The sequence below is a fragment of the Anguilla anguilla genome, chromosome 12, assembly GCF_013347855.1.
Source record: "Anguilla anguilla isolate fAngAng1 chromosome 12, fAngAng1.pri, whole genome shotgun sequence".
Classification (NCBI taxonomy): domain Eukaryota; kingdom Metazoa; phylum Chordata; class Actinopteri; order Anguilliformes; family Anguillidae; genus Anguilla; species Anguilla anguilla.
Window position 1 is genome coordinate 20,138,936 of NC_049212.1, and position 18,606 is coordinate 20,157,541.

The 18,606-nt window shown below is 42.5% G+C and overlaps 1 protein-coding gene across 2 annotated transcripts; it reads right to left on the minus strand.

Moving 5' to 3' along the window:
• Positions 1-1,121: 1,121 nt before the first annotated feature.
• serpini1 (serpin peptidase inhibitor, clade I (neuroserpin), member 1) lies at positions 1,122-18,492 on the minus strand. Of its 2 annotated transcripts, none has more exons than XM_035385362.1 (9): positions 18,234-18,492; positions 8,307-8,578; positions 7,450-7,680; positions 6,792-6,986; positions 4,587-4,791; positions 4,174-4,283; positions 2,566-2,649; positions 2,175-2,264; positions 1,122-1,948 (listed from the first exon to the last, which is right to left on the minus strand). In XM_035385362.1, the coding sequence occupies exons 2-9, from the start codon at positions 8,554-8,556 to the stop codon at positions 1,899-1,901; spliced, it is 1,215 nt and encodes a 404-aa protein (XP_035241253.1). In that variant the 5' UTR covers positions 8,557-8,578; positions 18,234-18,492; the 3' UTR covers positions 1,122-1,898. The 2 variants fall into 2 exon arrangements, with proteins under 2 accessions (XP_035241253.1, XP_035241252.1); XM_035385361.1 differs by having other exon boundaries at positions 2,566-2,652; positions 18,234-18,487.
• Between the last annotated feature and the right edge of the window lie 114 nt (positions 18,493-18,606).

Sequence of the window (18,606 nt, forward strand, 5' to 3'; positions counted from 1 at the left end):
CCGTTGATTTTTCTTATTGGAATTTGAACATGGATATGATTTGTATGTTTTTTTTCCCCTTCCATACCACCCTCACCAGCTTATTTTTCACTTTCAGTATGTGGAGAATCTGTTGTTTCCTGTTTATCACTATCTGCTCTTTGCAGCACCTGGCTGAGGCGCCATTGCTCTTACCCCTAGACAATGATAATTTGGTCCTGGCAGACCACGCTGCCAATGCTATCCTGCTAATCTAAATCATCTATTACTGTACAGTCCACCTGGTTTCTCTGTATCCACCTTCCCTTGTTACGCTGTCTCTATCTCTGTCCCCACCAACATCTATTGTAAAGACCTTGATGTATCACGCTATTCCTAAATAAAAACAACTATCTATCCTTAAATCTACCTTGCCATATTACATGTAATCAGAATTGCATCCTTTCAGAACAAAAACATGGCTGTGCTGGGTTGGTGACCCATTAGTATTTAGTATTATAAGGTGTTAAGCCACAATATGGAACTAAAGATAATCATTAATTTTGCAAACTCACTTGAGCTAGAGCACAGTGCTGAGATGAACACAGTAAAGCTGTTGAGCCGATGGAAAAGAATGTCTGGAGTAGACATCCTGAAGAACAGATCAGGATGCTTTTCCTGTGACACCCTCCACATCTTAACACACAAGCTAGCTGTCGATTTGGAGCATAACCTTTTCACATACTGCCTCTGACTTTCCTCTTTCCGTCAAATGCTATCCAGGGGGCCATGCTTGTGTCAACTGTGACCAGATATGCTCCTCATGACCAGGGTAAGAATTGTGTTTGTGAGTGAAGCAAGCTGTGAACAGTGCTAAATATGTATAAAAAGTGATGTAATTCCTACATGATAAAACCAAAATGTATAAAAAATACTTCATTAAAAGCTGATAATCTACACTATATATATATACACACACACACACAATATTACAAATCTTTCTTACAAATTTTATTTTGTCCATTTTTTGTTAAACAGAGATACTCTGAGGGTTTTTGTCAGAGAAGCTAAAGATATTTCATTGGGAGATTAGACCCTGTGAAAACAAGTTATTCAAGCACAATGATAAAATCAAGGTAGTGGAGAAAAGACAGAAGGCTCTCTAATTTGAACACATTCATATTTATTTCTGAAAAGAGTGCATACAGCTGCTGGTTTTCTCTGTACACTGACCTATGTCACTGAGGCAGCCCACCTGCAACATCTCCTTCATAGCCTACCTGAAAACCTTCACTTCCTGTACACCTGCAAGTCCATAAAATCAAAAAATAAACAATAATATAAGGCATATTTGTAGTGTAGCAGTATTTAAGCCATATACTTTTAACATAAAAACAAAAAGAAATTAAATTAATAAGCTCTAGTGATTTCAATACAGAACTACACAAATTTGGCAATAAATACCTACTCTCATATGTAACACAATAGTGAATGTACAATAAAATAATGCTGAGACAATTTCGTAAAGATACACACTGTGATAACCAGTGTAATGGGCTGTAGGGTGTCTGGGAGAAAGGGTGCAGGAAATTGGAGATTTTCCATAAAGAGAAAGCATTTTCAGATATGAGGAAGGATTATGCATATACGTGTTCTGTGAAGAGAAGAGTTTAAGGATATACATGTTCCGTAAAGCAGATATAAGGGGTACATGTGTTCTATAGTTCTCCTGCAGTGAGAGATCTTTGCTCAAAGACTCCATTTCCTCATATATATTTACAAATCTGTTCTGGTGGTTTAAGCTTACAGTATAAAAACACAAACCCTATATTTAATATAAGGTTATAAAAACACAGCAAATGACAAGAGAGAAATGTATTCATTAGCCGTTCTGCTAGTCGCAACAGCTTTGACAGAGCTACGCTGCATCACGATCACGGTCAGTCAATAACCTCAGGATTCATGACTCTGCCCATGAAGAGAATGGAGCCTGCAGAGAGGAAAAAAACACAATTTAAAAATGCACTGTGCCTGACAAAGCGGTGGGTTCCCTCCCCCAAGGCTTAAAAAGTTACACTACAACAGACACGCACACACATGCACAAACGGACAAACACACACGCACACGCGCGAGGACACACACATGTAAGCATTTCTATCACAGGAATAATGAGGCTCTGTGAAGAAGAAGACTGCCCCGGGGGCAAAGCTCTAACCTGTCCTCCTGTTTCTAATGAGAAAGAAGAAGGGATGGTCAGCCATGACCTGCGGGTACAGCACCAGTGTCCTGGTCAGTGCGATCATTCCTGAGAGGGGCAGAATAATGTCAAAATCAAGCTAAACTCAGTCACAAAAAAAACCAAACAGTAAAGCAAAAAGAGTATTGGTGAGACTTAATCAACAGAAGGGGGCAGTGTATGCTTTTGTGATGGTGAGGATTTCTTTGGTTCTCTAAATACGCCCTTCCACAGTCACAGAAAACATAACCAAAACAGAGAGAGGGCGTGAGTGAAAGCATAACGCAGGAAAAAAAGAACAGGTGATAGAAAGTTTAATTAAAAGAGAATGCAATTATATATATTTTTCCACAGAAGAAGACTGCATCACCTGATCCAGCGGCTCCCTCCGCCCCTTCCTCTGTCACCTCCAGGTATGCCTTCTGAACTGCTTTCCCAATGAAGAGCTCCTTGCCTTCTGAAAGGCAAGGACACAGCCGTATAAACGGAGACGGCCCCTGTGAGGAAGGCACCGAGCACGGAGGGTGGGGTGCGGGGGGGGCACCCTAATAGATTCTCTGAGAGGGGTAATTAATGCAGCTGTTGCGAGCCGCGCATGTAAATGGCTTTTGCAAGGTGGCCATCAATTGACCCGCAAAGGTAGCGAGAAGGGCACGTTTGAAATGGCTAAGCCAGAAAAAAAAAATATTCTACTGGGATTTGATTATTAAATGCAACCCAGGACAGCGAAGCGATCGTAATGATACTAAATGTATAGTTGTTATTTCAAATCGTGGCAGGGGTAGGATCGACTAAACCTGACTGGCTGCTGAAACAGAGAACAGACACCCCTAAACATTCGCAGAGGCTATTAAACATTTAGTAGATAGGACCTGCGCTCTTCCTTAGAAACTGTACCGGTATTAACATTTCTTTGGCACTGTCATTGGTTTGGCTAAAGTCAAGGAGGTATATTAAGAATTCATAAAGAAAACAGGGATCTTCAGCTTTTTACAACACAAATGCCTGTAATGCAATTGCATTTAAAGGGATCAGGAAATTTGTTATAGATAAATGACAGAAAGGAGCTTTGAGCTAAGACTCTTCTCTTTATAGACCTTTCTTCACTTTTTTCACAACTCAGACATTGTAGTCAGGAAATGGACATACTGTATTATCCAGCAATGACTTCTAAAAAAAAATCCGCAAAAAAACTAATAAATGATACTTATCGCAAAGAGTTATCTATCTTATCCTGTCAACATTTCCAACCTGGCTCTCTCAAATTGCCAATGAATCATACCCTGATTTAATTGGCTAAGAATTGTTCTCTTCCTCTCCACCTCAACTGATGTATAGTGAGTGTTCTGGTTCAAAATGGCTGCTGTGTATCCCCCAGGTAGGTGCTGCACAACAGTGGTGGTTGAGGCGAGTTTTCCCCTTGTCACTGTAAAGCACACTGAGTTTCCGGCTGGTGATAAAAAGACTATATACATGTAAGGAATTATTATTATTATTATTATACAGATTACACTCAGGCTATGCGCTTTGGACAAAGTTTTAAGAATGGTACTTTGCTCAATAACTTATTCATTATTCATCTTAATTGGGAGCCGAGCTTCTTAAGGCATATGCCACATCACTGACACTGACACACAAGCATAGCTGAGACACTTTCAAGTAGACGAAGGCCATGCAGTGCCACTCATAGCACAGGCCCTCACTCCCACGCCACAGCTGGGCGAGCGAGAGAGAGACAGGCTCAGCGCCCACACTGTGACTCACAACAGGAAGCTGACAATAGAAGTGCCAGCAGAGCGCTTCCTGTTAATTAACCAACGGTCGCTGGCGGCGCAGGTCGGCCAAAGTCCAGGGCGCCCCGGACTCTTATCAAAGTGATTCATTCTGAAGCTGGAGATACAGTATGGCATGGCGAGCGGACATGGGCAGCAGGCATGTGACTGGTGCTGTGGGATGGCACCAGAGGGAGAGGACTCACCTGCCATCTCGCCTGCCATAGCTGACAGGTCAGCGTCTTTAGTAAAAATGTTCTTGATGCCCAGATTCTGCAGGGTTTCTCTCAGATCTATCTTCTGTTCCACTTTGAATCTGCAAACCGATATGCCAGAACTGCACTGAACCATAACATACTTATCCTGCATTGCTTCAGTATATATCCAGCTGTATAAATGGATGCAATGTAAATGCTATGTAAAAAGTTGAGTAAGTCGCTCTTGATAAGAGCGTCTGCTAAATGCCTCTAATGCAATAAAGCACACAATGATCAGAGTGGATGTCCCCATGTGTATGTTAGGACCTCATTAAATGTTTGTGTATAACTGGATGCTAAACACTGCCTAATCTGCCTTAAATATGTTTAATTACTAGCTCATTTAAGTCACTAGGGCTCACCTTGGCAGGTATACCTCCACCTTCTGCTTCTTAACATTGTTGGCCCAGTCTTCCAAGAGCTGTGCCTTGATGATTGGTTCCAGTGAAGCTAGAGGCACTTCCTGTCGGGGCAGGATGATCATCATGCTCATGTCCTCGTCCTCATAGGGCATCTCCAGCACTTGATACACACCCCCTGCTTCTGTGGAACCATCACTGAACTCACCTGTGCAAGGAGTTGGGAGTACTGTCAAAGTGCAAGTCATGCTTCAGCACAGTGAGAAATGAGCTGTGGTGGCATGCATCACTCTCAGAGTGGTTAGAGGGTGAATGTCTCTACATCAGCTCTGCGTGGAGAGACTGTAGGTGGAGCTGCAGTATATTATGAGAACAATATGTTTGAAGGACATGGCCCTGGGGGACCATGCCTTTAAGTACTGACTCATTCATTAAGACAGAATGTGTCACCATGGCAACAACACACATGCTGACCAGTCCTTGACAGAAAGAATGCTAATGTCTGCTCCACCACATGTTTTCCCTCTTTTGGGTGTTCAAGCATGCAATGCACCTGGCACAGCACACGTGCATGTATGTGCGTGCGTGTACATCAGTGTCTGTGTGAGAGTTCTAGCAGCACTGCTAAATATAGGATGAGTGAAAACTGCTGAAGATGCAGCACTGTGGGAGAGTGTCTTCAAAATGCTAAGTTCCGCATCAGAATTCATAGATTTTCATTCAGTTGTGTCCTTAGAGGTTTGTTATTTTCAAATAACTGCTTTACATCGCCAACAACGTCCTGCAGCCTACGTTTAATTTAAATATAAATATACTTGACTATATATATATATATATATATATATATATATATATATATATATATATATATATATATGCTGCATTGTAAGAGTTATGGTGCATAAATCAAGATAGTGGGTGTTGTACCAAACAAAGCTATACTGCAGTGCTACCTAAAAAATAAACCTCTAAGTCTCTCAGAGAGGAGAAATAGAGAATGAATAACGGAGAGGTAGAAAATACAGAAGAACATAAAGAGATAACAGAGAGATGGAGTAGTAAACATAAATGCTCAGATCCACCTGCCAACTGATGAAGATGCACTACTGCAGGGGTGTCCAATCTAATCTGAAAAGCACCAGTATGGGTGCAGGTTTTTGTTTTACCCCAGGTATCTGATTAAACTAATGAACTAATCATGGGTCTTCAATCAAGATCTTGATACAGTAAGTAGAATTGAGCATCTTAGTGCTGGGCTAAAACAAAAACCTGCACCCGCACCAGCTCTTTTCAGATGAGATTGGGCACTCCTGCACCAGTGGACTGGTCCGTTAATTACAGCAGACCCAGGTGACTTATCAACAAAGAGTAACCAAACAGCCATGATCATGTGCAGACTGGAGAAAGAGTCACTTCTCTTCAGAATAGCCTTGCAGAGAATGTTAATCAGAATATTCATATTTGACTGCTTTAATGTTCTTCATTTTGATTTAGTTGCCAGCTGGTTGACATTTGTCCTCTGTTGCTGGCCAGTGCACAATTGCTCCTTGACTGAAACTCATCTCTCCAAGGTACTTCATTGCACTAATCCGATCTAAACCTTACACCAAATTGATCCCAGATTTATTGCTGACCTATACGAAGCTGGTCTATTGTTTCTGTCTGGATCTTAACTTCAAAGGAACTGGATATTTACAAAAAGAGCAAAGGTGCAAGGTTAAAGGCTGACCACCAAATAGAGTGAAATACAAGATTTTAATTTAAGCACCAAATGTTATGTCTTTGCCTACATTCAAAAACTAACAATAAAAGGTTACATTTTTGTTTACAATCTGGTTATAAAATTATTATTGCCATCAGTATTGATACAGCACTAATACGGTTCCAAAATGCCTTTCAAGTTGTTGGCCAGATTCCAGGGGGAATATATGAATAGTTTTCAGTTTGCTGGTTTTACTCATGATTAAAATTCTCTGATAAAATGATCGAGAGGAGCTATTTGGATGGAGTGAAATAATGACTCAAGCCATCATCTCGATGTACACAGCTTCCCGTCAGGTTGCAGCTGGTACGTTCTTGCCACCATCCTTCGAAATTTGTGTCCTACACTGTGCCTTACTTATACATCTGGGAATTACACCCAAACGACCATAACTTAACCATGAGCCCCCTGTTCTGCACCCATTCCCGCACAAGACAGACACTAACCATAGTAGAAATCTCCCTGCTGGTACATCATCAGGGTCTGCACCTCACTGCCATCGTCCTTGCTGAAGGAAAAGGTCCGGGTGTTTTCTGGTCGGAACTGGTTCTTCCAGCTACCCCGGAAGTAGACTGCATTCACCAGAGTGAGGCGGGTCACACTACTGAAGTCGTCCGCAGACAGCAGATTTTGGATTTTACCTGTAAGCAGAAGTCACGCGACCTTTAGTCATGTTGAATTTTAGGGCAAATCTGACTGGGATCGGCATCATCAATTTTGTCACTGTTACAATGGACAGGCTCGTCCAGATTAAATCAATGTTCGCCAGATGACATGATACATATAGCTCCTCTGTGTATTTTTTCTGGCATATTTTTTGGTTGTTATTTTTAAATGCTGTTGAAAAACGAAGTTTAACAAGATTATAATTTTGAATTTAATTTTAAAAGAACTTGAAGCAATGGTTGAACTTGAAGCCAACTCTCACAACATTTATAATTCATATCAGCTTCTTAAAAAACTGAAAGCTAAGGAGAAAGCACACTGAAATTAGACTGCAACAATGAAACTTGTAATTACATTTCAGCGTAATGTTCCAGTTTCAGAGACTCTAAAAATGAACAATCCCAAAACTCTGTTTCCAGCATCCCCAGCCACACTCACTCTCCGTATGGTTCTCCACCCAGGTGTTGATATGATCAGCCACAGCACTGGACTCGCTGAAGTCCACCGTCTCGATCTCTGCCCGGAAGTACTTCTTCATGAGCTGCAGGAAGTCGGGGTTGAAGTGCACGCCGGTCTGCAGGAAGAGGGAGTTGGCCAGCTTGACCACGTTCTGCGTCTCTTCTGTGGCCAGGGCTTGAGTCAGGTTCCTCAGGAGGGAGAACTCATCACCTGCCCAGGGTTAAAGGGGACAGACCAGGGGACAGACAGTCCAGATCAGAACGAGATCCAGAGTTGGTGGACAGATGGAGTGATATGGATGAATATATCAAACAGATCAGCAAATGGGTGAATCCATGAAAGGATAGGTACTGTATATCAATGGACGGGTGGAAGAATGGAATAAAGTTATGGAAGGCTGGACCACTGAATATATGGAAGCGCACATTTATGCAGATAGCTGTGAAGATGAAAAAATATGAGAAGATGATTGGATGTAATATGGAGGATGGATGAAGGGATGAGTTGGCTGGATGGACACTATACAGGCATTGTTATTTTTCGATTAGTCTGATGGATTTCCATTGTTGTAGGTGTAACGAGATTCCATCTGGGCCTCTCACTCGTCCAAAGATTTAATTGGCAGCGGCATTATCAGTCAGTTAAATCGCCCCTTAGCCAAGAGCAACATAGTTATTTTAGAATTTGAAGGTTGTGTCACGATAACCTGCAACAAGACCTTCGCTTTACCTCACCTTTACTGTGCTTCATTAGCGAACTAGCCAAACTACACCCACAGGCTACATAGGCACGAGGTCGAGGAAGAAGGTGCTGTCCTCATCGTCGGCGGTCCTCACCTGCTTTGAGGTGGCCATAGCCCACGGCCTGTCTGATCTCGTTCAGGGTGGGCCCCCGGGCCCCCAGCTCCACCATGCCGAGCGCCACAGACACGCTGAGGGGGGAGAAGATGATGTTGTCCTCCCCCTCGGAGGACCGCAGCTGGTGGTACAGCTTGACAGAGAACTCCGCCGTGATGTCCTCGGGAACATCTCCCGCCCGGCAGGGCATCTGCAGCAGCAGCAGCGGCAGGAACCCCACAAGCAGCATCACGCAGGAGAGGCTCTCACAGCTGCGGGGGGGCAGAGGGAGGGACAGAAACGAGAGGACAGAGAGAGGAAGATCGAAAAGGGAAGAGAGGACAGGAGAAAGAACCAAGGGAGATAAAAAAAGAAGAGGGAAGGAGTGAAAAGGAGGAGGGGAAATAAAAGACAGGAGGAAGGAGAGGGAGGAGGCAGCATGAGTGGTAAGAAAGAAAAAAGGGCAGTGGGGGGCAGATAGAAGTAAAAAGTAGAAGATGAAGGGAAAGAGAGGAGAGAACAAGAGGAAGAGGTAAAAGATAAAGGAAAGGTGAGTGCCATTGTCCTACAGCATATGCTACTCATGGCTCATGAGCAAAGCAATATGCACAGATCACGTGTGCAATTACTGTGGTCTGTTGCATTTGCCTATATTTCATAAAGCTTAATTTACAAAAGGACCTAAAGCATTTGAAGCAGTTATGTTCCCAGCTTAAAGGTAGCATTATCCCAGAGATTTGAGGTTGGTGCTTTTGGGCACCTTCCGCTTCCACTCCGCCACTGCTGCCCTTTCCACTATGGCTGCACGTCCCGCTGCCTGTGCTGTTGCCTAGCAACGGCGTTTTCGCACAAACAAAGAAAACATGAGCGTGTGCAACGTGCTTAAATTCACAGAGAAATGTACGCGATGTCACAAACGACAGAGAGATGGAGAAAGAGAGAGTTAACAAGATAAAGAGAGAGTGAGGAAAAGGAAAGATAAGCATCCCTGCCTTACTCTGTGATCTCTGCTGTGATGCGCTCCAGCAGAGCCGTGTATTGTGTCGCCTTTGTTCGTGTTTAGGGGAGCAAGCTCAGGCAATGGCCTACTGCCACTTTAGTCCTTCGCGGGTAATAATCCTCTGCCACCACGGTCCTTGACTGGGACGGAGTGTGGCGCAGTGGGTAAGGAACTGCGCTTGTAACCGAAAGGTCGCAGGTTCGAATCCCGGGTAAGGACACTGCCGTTGTACCCTTGAGCAAGGTACTTAACCTGCATTGCTTCAGTATATATCCAGCTGTATAAATGGATACAATGTAAAGTGCTAAGTAAAAGTTGTGTAAGTCGCTCTGGATAAGAGCGTCTGCTAAATGCCTATAATGTAATGTAATGTAATGTAATGTGGTGCCACGGGTTTATATCTGCTCCTCTCTCGGGCCAGGCTGAAAGGCTCACCGTGCCTGCTGTGGTTCTGGGGGCCCGTGCACATGCCCATTGTGTCTGACCAGGGTCTGACTCACGCGCGTGTGCGCGCCTCAGCTCGGTAACTCAAATCTCCCGTCCATGGCCCTCCTCCAGACGGAAAACAGACGGTCGGTTGTGAGCGAGACGGAGGCAGAGACACGCCTGAAAAGGAGAAGCCCGCCTGACCTTTCAGGACGTGGGTCCTCTGTTCTCTGAAAGGGCTGCCGTGCGTAAGGGAAAGCCCCTCTGACCACTCACGGTCTGTGCGCCTGGCCCTCGGCCCCTGCGCTGGACGGCAGCGCACCTCAGCGCTTGATTTAAAAATATGAGACAACAATGACACTTTATTCTCTTTCCAAGGAGGTTCCTGGAGGAGACCTTTTACACAGTGGTCTTTATTATACACCGAGAATGATGTCACACATAAAAACGTCACACCGGACTCTCTGCCTGTCTATTCGTGCAAGTGGTATCAGACGCTGGCTGATGCAATGTTCCATAAATGTTACAGGAACATTTATACAATGAATGGAACGTATTTGCACCTCAATTTATTCATAGCAAAGCTCATAGGGGAGAACAGAGAGACTTCCATCCACGGGAAATCCCACAGACCCCATTAAAACAAATAAGACTCAATTTAAAAAAACCAAGCAAACTGGGCTTTTCACCCCTCGGGGTAGACAGGGCCCTGGTCGATTTCCAGCGCTAAAAGATGCAACAAACTTCTATCAAACTCTTCCCTTTTTGCCATGCCCTAGTGATCTCTTTTTGCAGCGTTGCCATGGCGACGCATGTCCTTGCCGGATTTCACAGCTTCCCCGTGGGGATTCTGCCCGTATGCATGAGGGAAACTTTGAAGCGCAGAACAGGAAATCGAAGGTTCGGCACTCCCAGGGTCCCGCAGCCTTGATGGCTGGAGGAGACTTTGAAGCCTCAGCGCAAGGGGTTTTCCCTCTCTCAGAGCCTTTCCATTTACAACGCTTGATCCAGTTCTGTCAGATTATCGTGGGGAGCTCTTCTCTCTCTTCAAACAACACTGTACAAACTCTGCAGAGTAAGTCATTTTTAAAAGGCTCTGCGCTGCTTTTACACTGAGGCAGCAAAATGCAGGTGCTTAATGCAACCCTACATACATTTTCGGCAACTAATAAACTTTAGCATAGGGAGCTACGCACTCCTGTAACGTACTGCACAAACACAGCTGTTCTCAGGTAGGCGTCAGCACTCCACAAAGAGCAGAATCAGTTCTTCCACAGAGCAGCAAAATGCCCTGTTTTTCAGGTAGTGCCACCCTACATGGCATACCAGGTCATTACAAAACTACACATTCTGCAGCATGGTAAAAGAGACTTTAGGTAACATGCTCTCTGGTAAGCTTTAAGGCAAAAAGATTGCTGGCATATTCCCTGATTGTGAAATATAGAGAAGGACACTGATATAATTGTGGGCATGTTTCCAAAGTGGTTCTGACAGTCTATTCAGGAGCACGTGCCCTGTGAAAATAAAGAGTCGCAATCAGAAGGGCTAATGTTTTCAGCGGTGATGAAGAACACTCCCCACAGCAGAGAGCCACACATGCGCTCTCGCTGGCGGTCTCTCGCGCGGCTACACGGAGGTGTGCTGCAGCACTGCTGCATCTGGAGCGGCCAGCAGGACCGTGCCGAACGCCGCACTGCTCCGCGCGTTCGGACGCATTCATCAGCCCAATTCCCACCGCCGGAGCGCCCCAGATAACGCGGCGCTGCAGCGAGCTCGTCTAGATCTGATCTTCCCTCACTCAACGCAGCACCTGACTCAGAACACCATTCAGTGAAAAGGATTGATACAAGAGGCGGTGACGGGGTTGGTGGGAGAGGCTGCAGGACAGGACAGGGAGGGAGGGGCCTTTAAGAGCATTTGGCCCCACACACACGCTTGTATCGTCAAGCCAGAGAGCCGACCGTCGAAAGACCTGCCGCAACATGGGACACTTCAAGTGTGCAGCGCATCAACAAACTGAGGCTCAGTGATAAGATGTTCTTTTTTCCACTCCATTTTCAGTTTGTGAAGTGCGCCTTCATTGCACACCCAAATGGATCAGTTATCTGTTTCCAAAATTTTGCCCCCAGCCAATGCAAACATGAGCAAATCACATGCTCACAGAGTACCTGGACTGCATCTGTCATTGTCCCATTAGTGTTCATGCCAGTGTTCTCTCTGTTAAACCCTGCTTTACTTCGCTCTCATTGGACCAGCCAAGCTTTCTTCTTGAGATATTGTTGTCAGTTTCAGCTGAAAGTCATTCTCCCTGTGCTGCCTCTTCCAAATTCTGTCCTGCTCGTCTTCTTGAGGGTGAAGATAAGCAGGATTTGGCTTGCTGCTCAGAGTGTCTCTCTTCATTAAAATGTGAATTGAGTAGTCATTGCTTTGTCTTTCACATTTTCGGCGACAAGATGCAAATATCACGCCGCTCTCTAGAATGACTGGAATCTTCAATTGGTCTGTTGTTCAAAGCACTGCTGTCTATCAGATTTAGAGACAGCAGAGGCCTCTGAAGAGGAATTTAAAGGTGGGGACAGGGTGTCTGACCCTCCTTTTGTGATCCCTTTCCATGCTGCTGCTATTAAAGATACTGGGAAGGAAAGCAACGGCAAAGATCCCAGGGGATCCAGAGAAGGCAGCTTCAGGAAACATTTCCCCACATACTGTATGACATGATTTATTTTTTATATTTATAGACTGGAGTCTTTTTTAGCTAAGACTCATTTTCACAAAAGCCTTTCAGCAAATTGCCACTGCCGCCTCCACACTCACCCTAGCTGACCTGCAATGTTCTCAGAATGCACTTACAATGTCGCAGTCAAGTTACATTGTCACCACAGTGTTTGTACCATATTTTCACAGTTTTCCAAGGAACCGTACCCCCCCCCCCCCCCCCCATTTTGACATCATCTGCCCCTTCATCTTAGACTCACCCTCCTGGAATCTGTACTCTTGAGTGACAGCTGAGATGCTGCGACTTGCTTGCAGAGAGTGCTTTATGCTAATGCTGAAAACTGCAGCAATGCGTTTCTCTATCTTGAGCTGTGTGCAGTACAGTGGCCTGTCCTGTATCTGCAACTTTGCCCAGCTGGCTACTACTCACCACTCAACAGGTTTTTCATAAAATGACACTTGAAAGCATGACCAAACCTTCATTTAGCCCATACGCAACTACACAAACTTAAGTATCAGGCTCATTTTCACATTGTTTGTATATGTGTGTATGAGCGCAAGTGTGTGTGTTTGTTTGTGTGTGTGTGTGTGTGTGCGCGTGCGCGTGTGTGTGCGCGTGTGTGTGTGTGCGTGTCCACATGTGTATGTCCATGTGTTCACTATGAACATTCAGATGGAAACGGTAATGTGTGCCTATCGTGGGTATTTCATCCTCCTCTCTGGCTGTAGATTTCCCTCTTCATTACAGCGCAGTCTGAAATCAGCACTCGCACTCTCTGGCATCTCTGAATAGCAGGCTGTGAAATGGGCCAGAGGTTTCTGTATTCATGCAATACCACAATGTGTCCCGACCTACGGGAGCTTTGTGACTGGGTGACAGACAACAGGAGCTGTGGGAGCCAGGAGAGAACAGCCATCAGACTGAGATGGGGAGGAAAGTCCGGCATAGCTTCCTCACCTCCCCCTTCATTTGAAACAATGGGAATAAACTGGTCTCTGTCCTCTTGGCTGAGACGGTTCAGTGCCATTGATTAGGGGGAGCACGGATCTGCGTAATGGCTTAAATATCCACCCAGCAGGTTTTAAACTTAATTGAACGGCAATCAATACTATCCAACCTTGCAGATTTGTTTATGGAGCCTGCCACCTTAGATCTTTTCTCAGCAGGTCTGTTGTCCTCCGAGAATCGCAGGATGACAGAAGAAGAAAAAGCCCACCACGCACTGGATCTCATCTATTGATTTGCCACTCGATCGCCAGCTTTTAGGAATAGCAAAAACAATTGTCTGATAAACAATACGGACTGAATAACTAATCGTGCTCACCAACAATGAAATGAATTGTCATGGTTTTGTGTGTGACAAATCCTTTTGTTTCATGGGTTTTTGTTTAAACTCTTATAAAGAGAAGGACAAAAGAGATAAACAGGACAAGTCTGTTTTCTTTCCTTCCAAACTGATGAAAAACGAATATACTTGCAAGCTGAAATTACGGGGGTCACATTTATAAACACTTGAAAATCAGAATACTGCATGAATGATAAATTCTATATTATTGAGATACACAATTACATTGTCAATTGCTTGATGAAACCCTTACAATCTTGGTTACAAAACCTAATCCCTAACCTGTTCACAGTTTCAGTAGGTGTCAAGGAACTTTCTTACTAAATGTCAGATGTCTGCTGCTACTGGAAATGGTATTTTTCTCCATTTGCTATAGGCCACCATGAGGCTGACCAGCTTCCTGTAGGTGAGGTTTCCATTTGGCGTAAGCCTGCTTACATTCCTGCATGAAAGCACCTGGATTTGAAACCACAATCTCATGGTTACAAAAGCAACTCTCTAATCACAAGAGCACTCTCGGTCTCAGTACAAAAAGAACAGATCTGCAATACTGCTGATGTGTAATTAATGACTGGCTCCATGTGGTTAGTGTGGGCATTTGGCATAGGCGTATGTTTTGCCATTTGGAAATAACAGAAGCATTGTGTGCCACCAAATACGAACACATAACCTGGTGGTTACAAACAAAGCTCCCCGACTAAAACAGCACCTGTGGGACAACTAAAAAAAACTACTGTATTACCCACACACCATAACTGAATTCAGACATATTTTCTTACATATAGGTATGATATTTTTTTTTCTTATTTACATTTACTTATTGACATATTACCATGAAGAGACATAATGGTAGCCTATACTAGCCTGGGATGTAAATTGGGATAAAACATTCATGTGATTGAAGCATAAGTTAAATTTGAAATGTTCATATATTGTGACTCACATAAAAAAAACAACTTTAAAGATTTTCTGCATGTTCCAGATTTGACCTTTAATTGAGAACCTGGCCATCTCAATATATTACACCATGGAGCACTGCTTTGCATTAGAATTCTGAGCTTACTTACAGCTGAGGAATAGATGACCAGGAATGAAATGCAAAAACCTTATAGATGATAACCAATTATGGCTAATTAAGATATTGTGATATATATAATTGCATACAACTACAGTTTTGAACATGGACATAATTGAACATGGATATATGGATAATAAATATGGAATTACTTCAGAACAGTTAAAAAAAAACGTAATTGAAATTATATGGCAACTCTATGCAAATGTGTAAAATCTCTCATTGCGTCTGGAAGCCGACTGTTACAAATAAAAAACTTGAATTTTATTAACCTGAAAGATAGTAGTTCAAAGATATTGCATATCATGTTTTGTGGAAATCAGCCCCATGGGTAATAAGAAATGATTTCTTGGAGCTGATTGGCCCCTAGCAGCCAAGGTTTTTGAAGCTTCAACTTTCAATATTTGCACACATACTGTATATAATTGCTGCAGTGTTCTAAGTTTGTAAAAACCAGCCAATTATATTTATAGAAATATTTTTTTGTGAGATTTAGCAAAGATGAAGAATAATCAACAATGATCTGATGGAATATAGTGTTCATGTGTTCTTTTTAGATATTTAAATGAAAATCTGAACAATTCATAGAATAAGTAGCCTATAAAATACTGACACAAATCATGACTTGCGCAAAAGTGCATAGATATTCTTGCCATTCAGAGGTCTTTTGACTTTCCACAAACATTTAGATAAAGTGAAATTCAGATGATGTAACCCAGATGACTCACAAAATTTATTCATTATATGATTTTTATGTGTTTTTGAAATCCTGTATGAAATAATAGAATGAATCACATATAGAATAAGCTGCAGTTGCAGTATAAAGAATAATGTTCAGGATGAACAAAAGGACATTCGTACCAAGATTCAAGTCTATATGTCAGTGGTTTCCAAAATGGTTTTTATTCCAACCATAATTTCAATATCTGAAGTATGACAAGATGTTAACTGCTTTTAATACCTTCAATGTAAAATGCAACATTATGTCAGACACAGATATTCCTGTTACAATGAATGGCTATGTTACATTCATTTAAAAATATTTAATCTGTATTTGCTGTAGGCTATGTGAACAAGCTGTGGCAAATTATTTAGTCTGAAAGATTACATTTTTACACTGTGATTCATTGACAGATCTACAGTTGTAATCAGTGATAAAGACAATATTGTTGCTAGAAGAACAGGAGGCTTCCAGCACGTTTGCTGCATGGACCCCTGTTAAAAAATGATCACTCTAGCTTCCCTGTTAACACTGTGCATCCATGCAGAGTCATGCACGGTCAATTTCAGGCACTCAAACATTCCCCGTTTCTGTGCAAAAATGTCCTCTTGCATTTCGGCACAGTCAGGCTGAAGGAACCTGTGAGAGTAGCTTTGGATTCAATTCACGATGACATCCTCTCAGAGAACATTTTTGTTGGTTTTCGTAATTCGCGTACGTCAAGTTTTTTTTTTTTTTTGCCTTAAACATCATACGGCCCGTTACCCAAGCTATGAATAAAATTCCAAATAAATGATTAACTAAGTGTGCTTGCCTCCTTTCTAAATTAAATCTAGTGTCATGCGAGCTTCTCCAGGAATCCCAGGAAACTTTCGGCTGAGGGCTAGAGGTCAACAGGTTATTAATCCTTGTTAACAGCCCAACAAAGAAAGGGTCTATTCAGCAGCTCATAGCAGAGAAGGCTTTAAATACAACCACCACCCTTCCAAGCATGGAAACAAGGGCTGGCGAGCCAAGGTTACCCAAGCCGTCCTGCCCGACACGGCTTGCCTGGCCCTGAAACCCCCACTCCCTCCGACACCACAGAGGGGCCGCACCTCAGAGATTTCACCAGTAATTGGATCTGCTTCTATTTAGATTCATTCAGTGGAATAAAAGACTTAAAGACATAGAGAGAGAGAGAGAGAGAGAGAGAGAGAGAGAGAGAGAGAGAGAGAGAGTCAACCCATCCAAAGCAGCGGGGAAAACAAAGACAAAATGCCGCTAACCACGCACATATCCTTGATACTTCTGCCCAATATGTCATGAGAACAGCCATAGAGGTGTAGTGATGAGGACTATAAAATGAGAGCAATGGCTATTGTCATTTCCACCAACTGCTCTTGCAAAAACTGATACATCCTTTAATGTTTTCTTTTGGGAGGGAATACTGCATTTCATGCCATGCAAGTCTTCTGTTTGTGGTAAATGAAGGGTATAGGTAATTACCAAATTAACAAAACCCTCATCTCCCTCTTTCTCCACACAACACCCACACATCTGACAAGTGGTATACCTATGATTTCATCAGTGCGAGAGGGAGGGAGGGGAGTATTATGTCCGCAATCATGACAAGCACCACTCTCTCCGGGGAAAACCCCTCTCTTGCCTCTTTAATCTGCCTCTTCACTGAGTAAATATTGATTTTGAAATGGCTACTATATATATATATATATATATATATATATAGAATGAATGCCCGATGAAGAACATTATAGCATCATATAGGCTACCACTCACATTACTTTCGGACAGAAGTGTGCCTTGCAACACGGTAAATGTAATTATCGAAGTGCAATTACCCCAGAAAATATGCACATAATGAATATGAAACTTATATGAGAAGCATACACTAACCATAAACATTACAATTTTCCATAGAAAGATATGTCGAAAAAAAAATTGTTCCTAAGCCACCACATCAGATATTTCTTTCGGTTGGGTTTATTTTTGTAATAAATGTAATATTGATAATTTTCTCATAAAAAGACACATAATAATATTATTGTCATTTTCAGATATTTGGCAAAGTAAATTAATTGGAATGGGTAAGGCTTACTTTGGGGTATTTCCCGATTCACGCGCCTATTATTACAGCTAATGTGTAGCAAGCGGCAACTTCTCAGGACTGGATGTAATTTGGCAGTATATAGAAACATAGGCGTATTTTCAATTAGGTTTACATTACAATTGTGATTGCAATACAGCTATCGAAATACCAGCACTAATTTGAAAATTTTATTATTATTATTATTATATATTATTATTATTATTATTATTATTATTATTATTATTATTATTATTATAGTGCGTAACCGCGGATCAGAATATCAGAAGAAAAAACAGGGAACGTAACCGTATACTTTCGTTTTCATCGTCAATCACTTGAAAATACATTTATGTCATAATCATAACTGGTACTCTACCATTATAAGGGAAAACAACTTTGAAATATTACATCAGGATATTTATATATGCATGAAACACAATATTATTTGGATATTACAACAATAGCATTGGAGACATTTGCGTCAAGTCGCCATTCATACAACGCAATATATAAACAAGCGCAAGCAAGCACATTAATACAGACAAATCTCCTTACCGAAGCGTATCGAGAACGATCCTGCACAAACTCGTGTTGCCTCGTCTTCTTCGACGCTGCTGCAGGTTCAACAGAGAGCTAAATATTTTCACTGATGACCCTACCTTTCTGCCTCCCTATTGGTCCTTACCACCCTACCTTAGGAACCCTTTAAACTCCTCGCACGTCATTTTTATTTTGCTATTACATTGGCTTATTATGTATATTCTGTAAAATCTGCAGCATGACTTTTAACAATGTGAGAATTGAAGCACAATTACAAACAAATTGTATTCGATGTATCCCAATATCTAATAACCATTTGATAAGCGAGGTGCTAATCACTTTTGGAAGACCCAATAACAACAAAAGAATACACTTCCGGGACTTGTAT

Bases quoted from the DNA above. Each gene is read 5' to 3' on its own strand.
- serpini1 (XM_035385361.1), bottom strand. From the start codon at position 8,556: ATGCTGCTTGTGGGGTTCCTGCCGCTGCTGCTGCTGCAGATGCCCTGC. The intron at 4,792-6,791 runs GTTAGTGTCTGT...CTCCTTGCACAG, and splicing joins GCAGGGAGATTTCTACTATG to GTGAGTTCAGTGATGGTTCC. The intron at 2,265-2,565 runs GTGATGCAGTCT...TGCCCCTCTCAG, and splicing joins GGAGGGAGCCGCTGGATCAG to GAATGATCGCACTGACCAGG.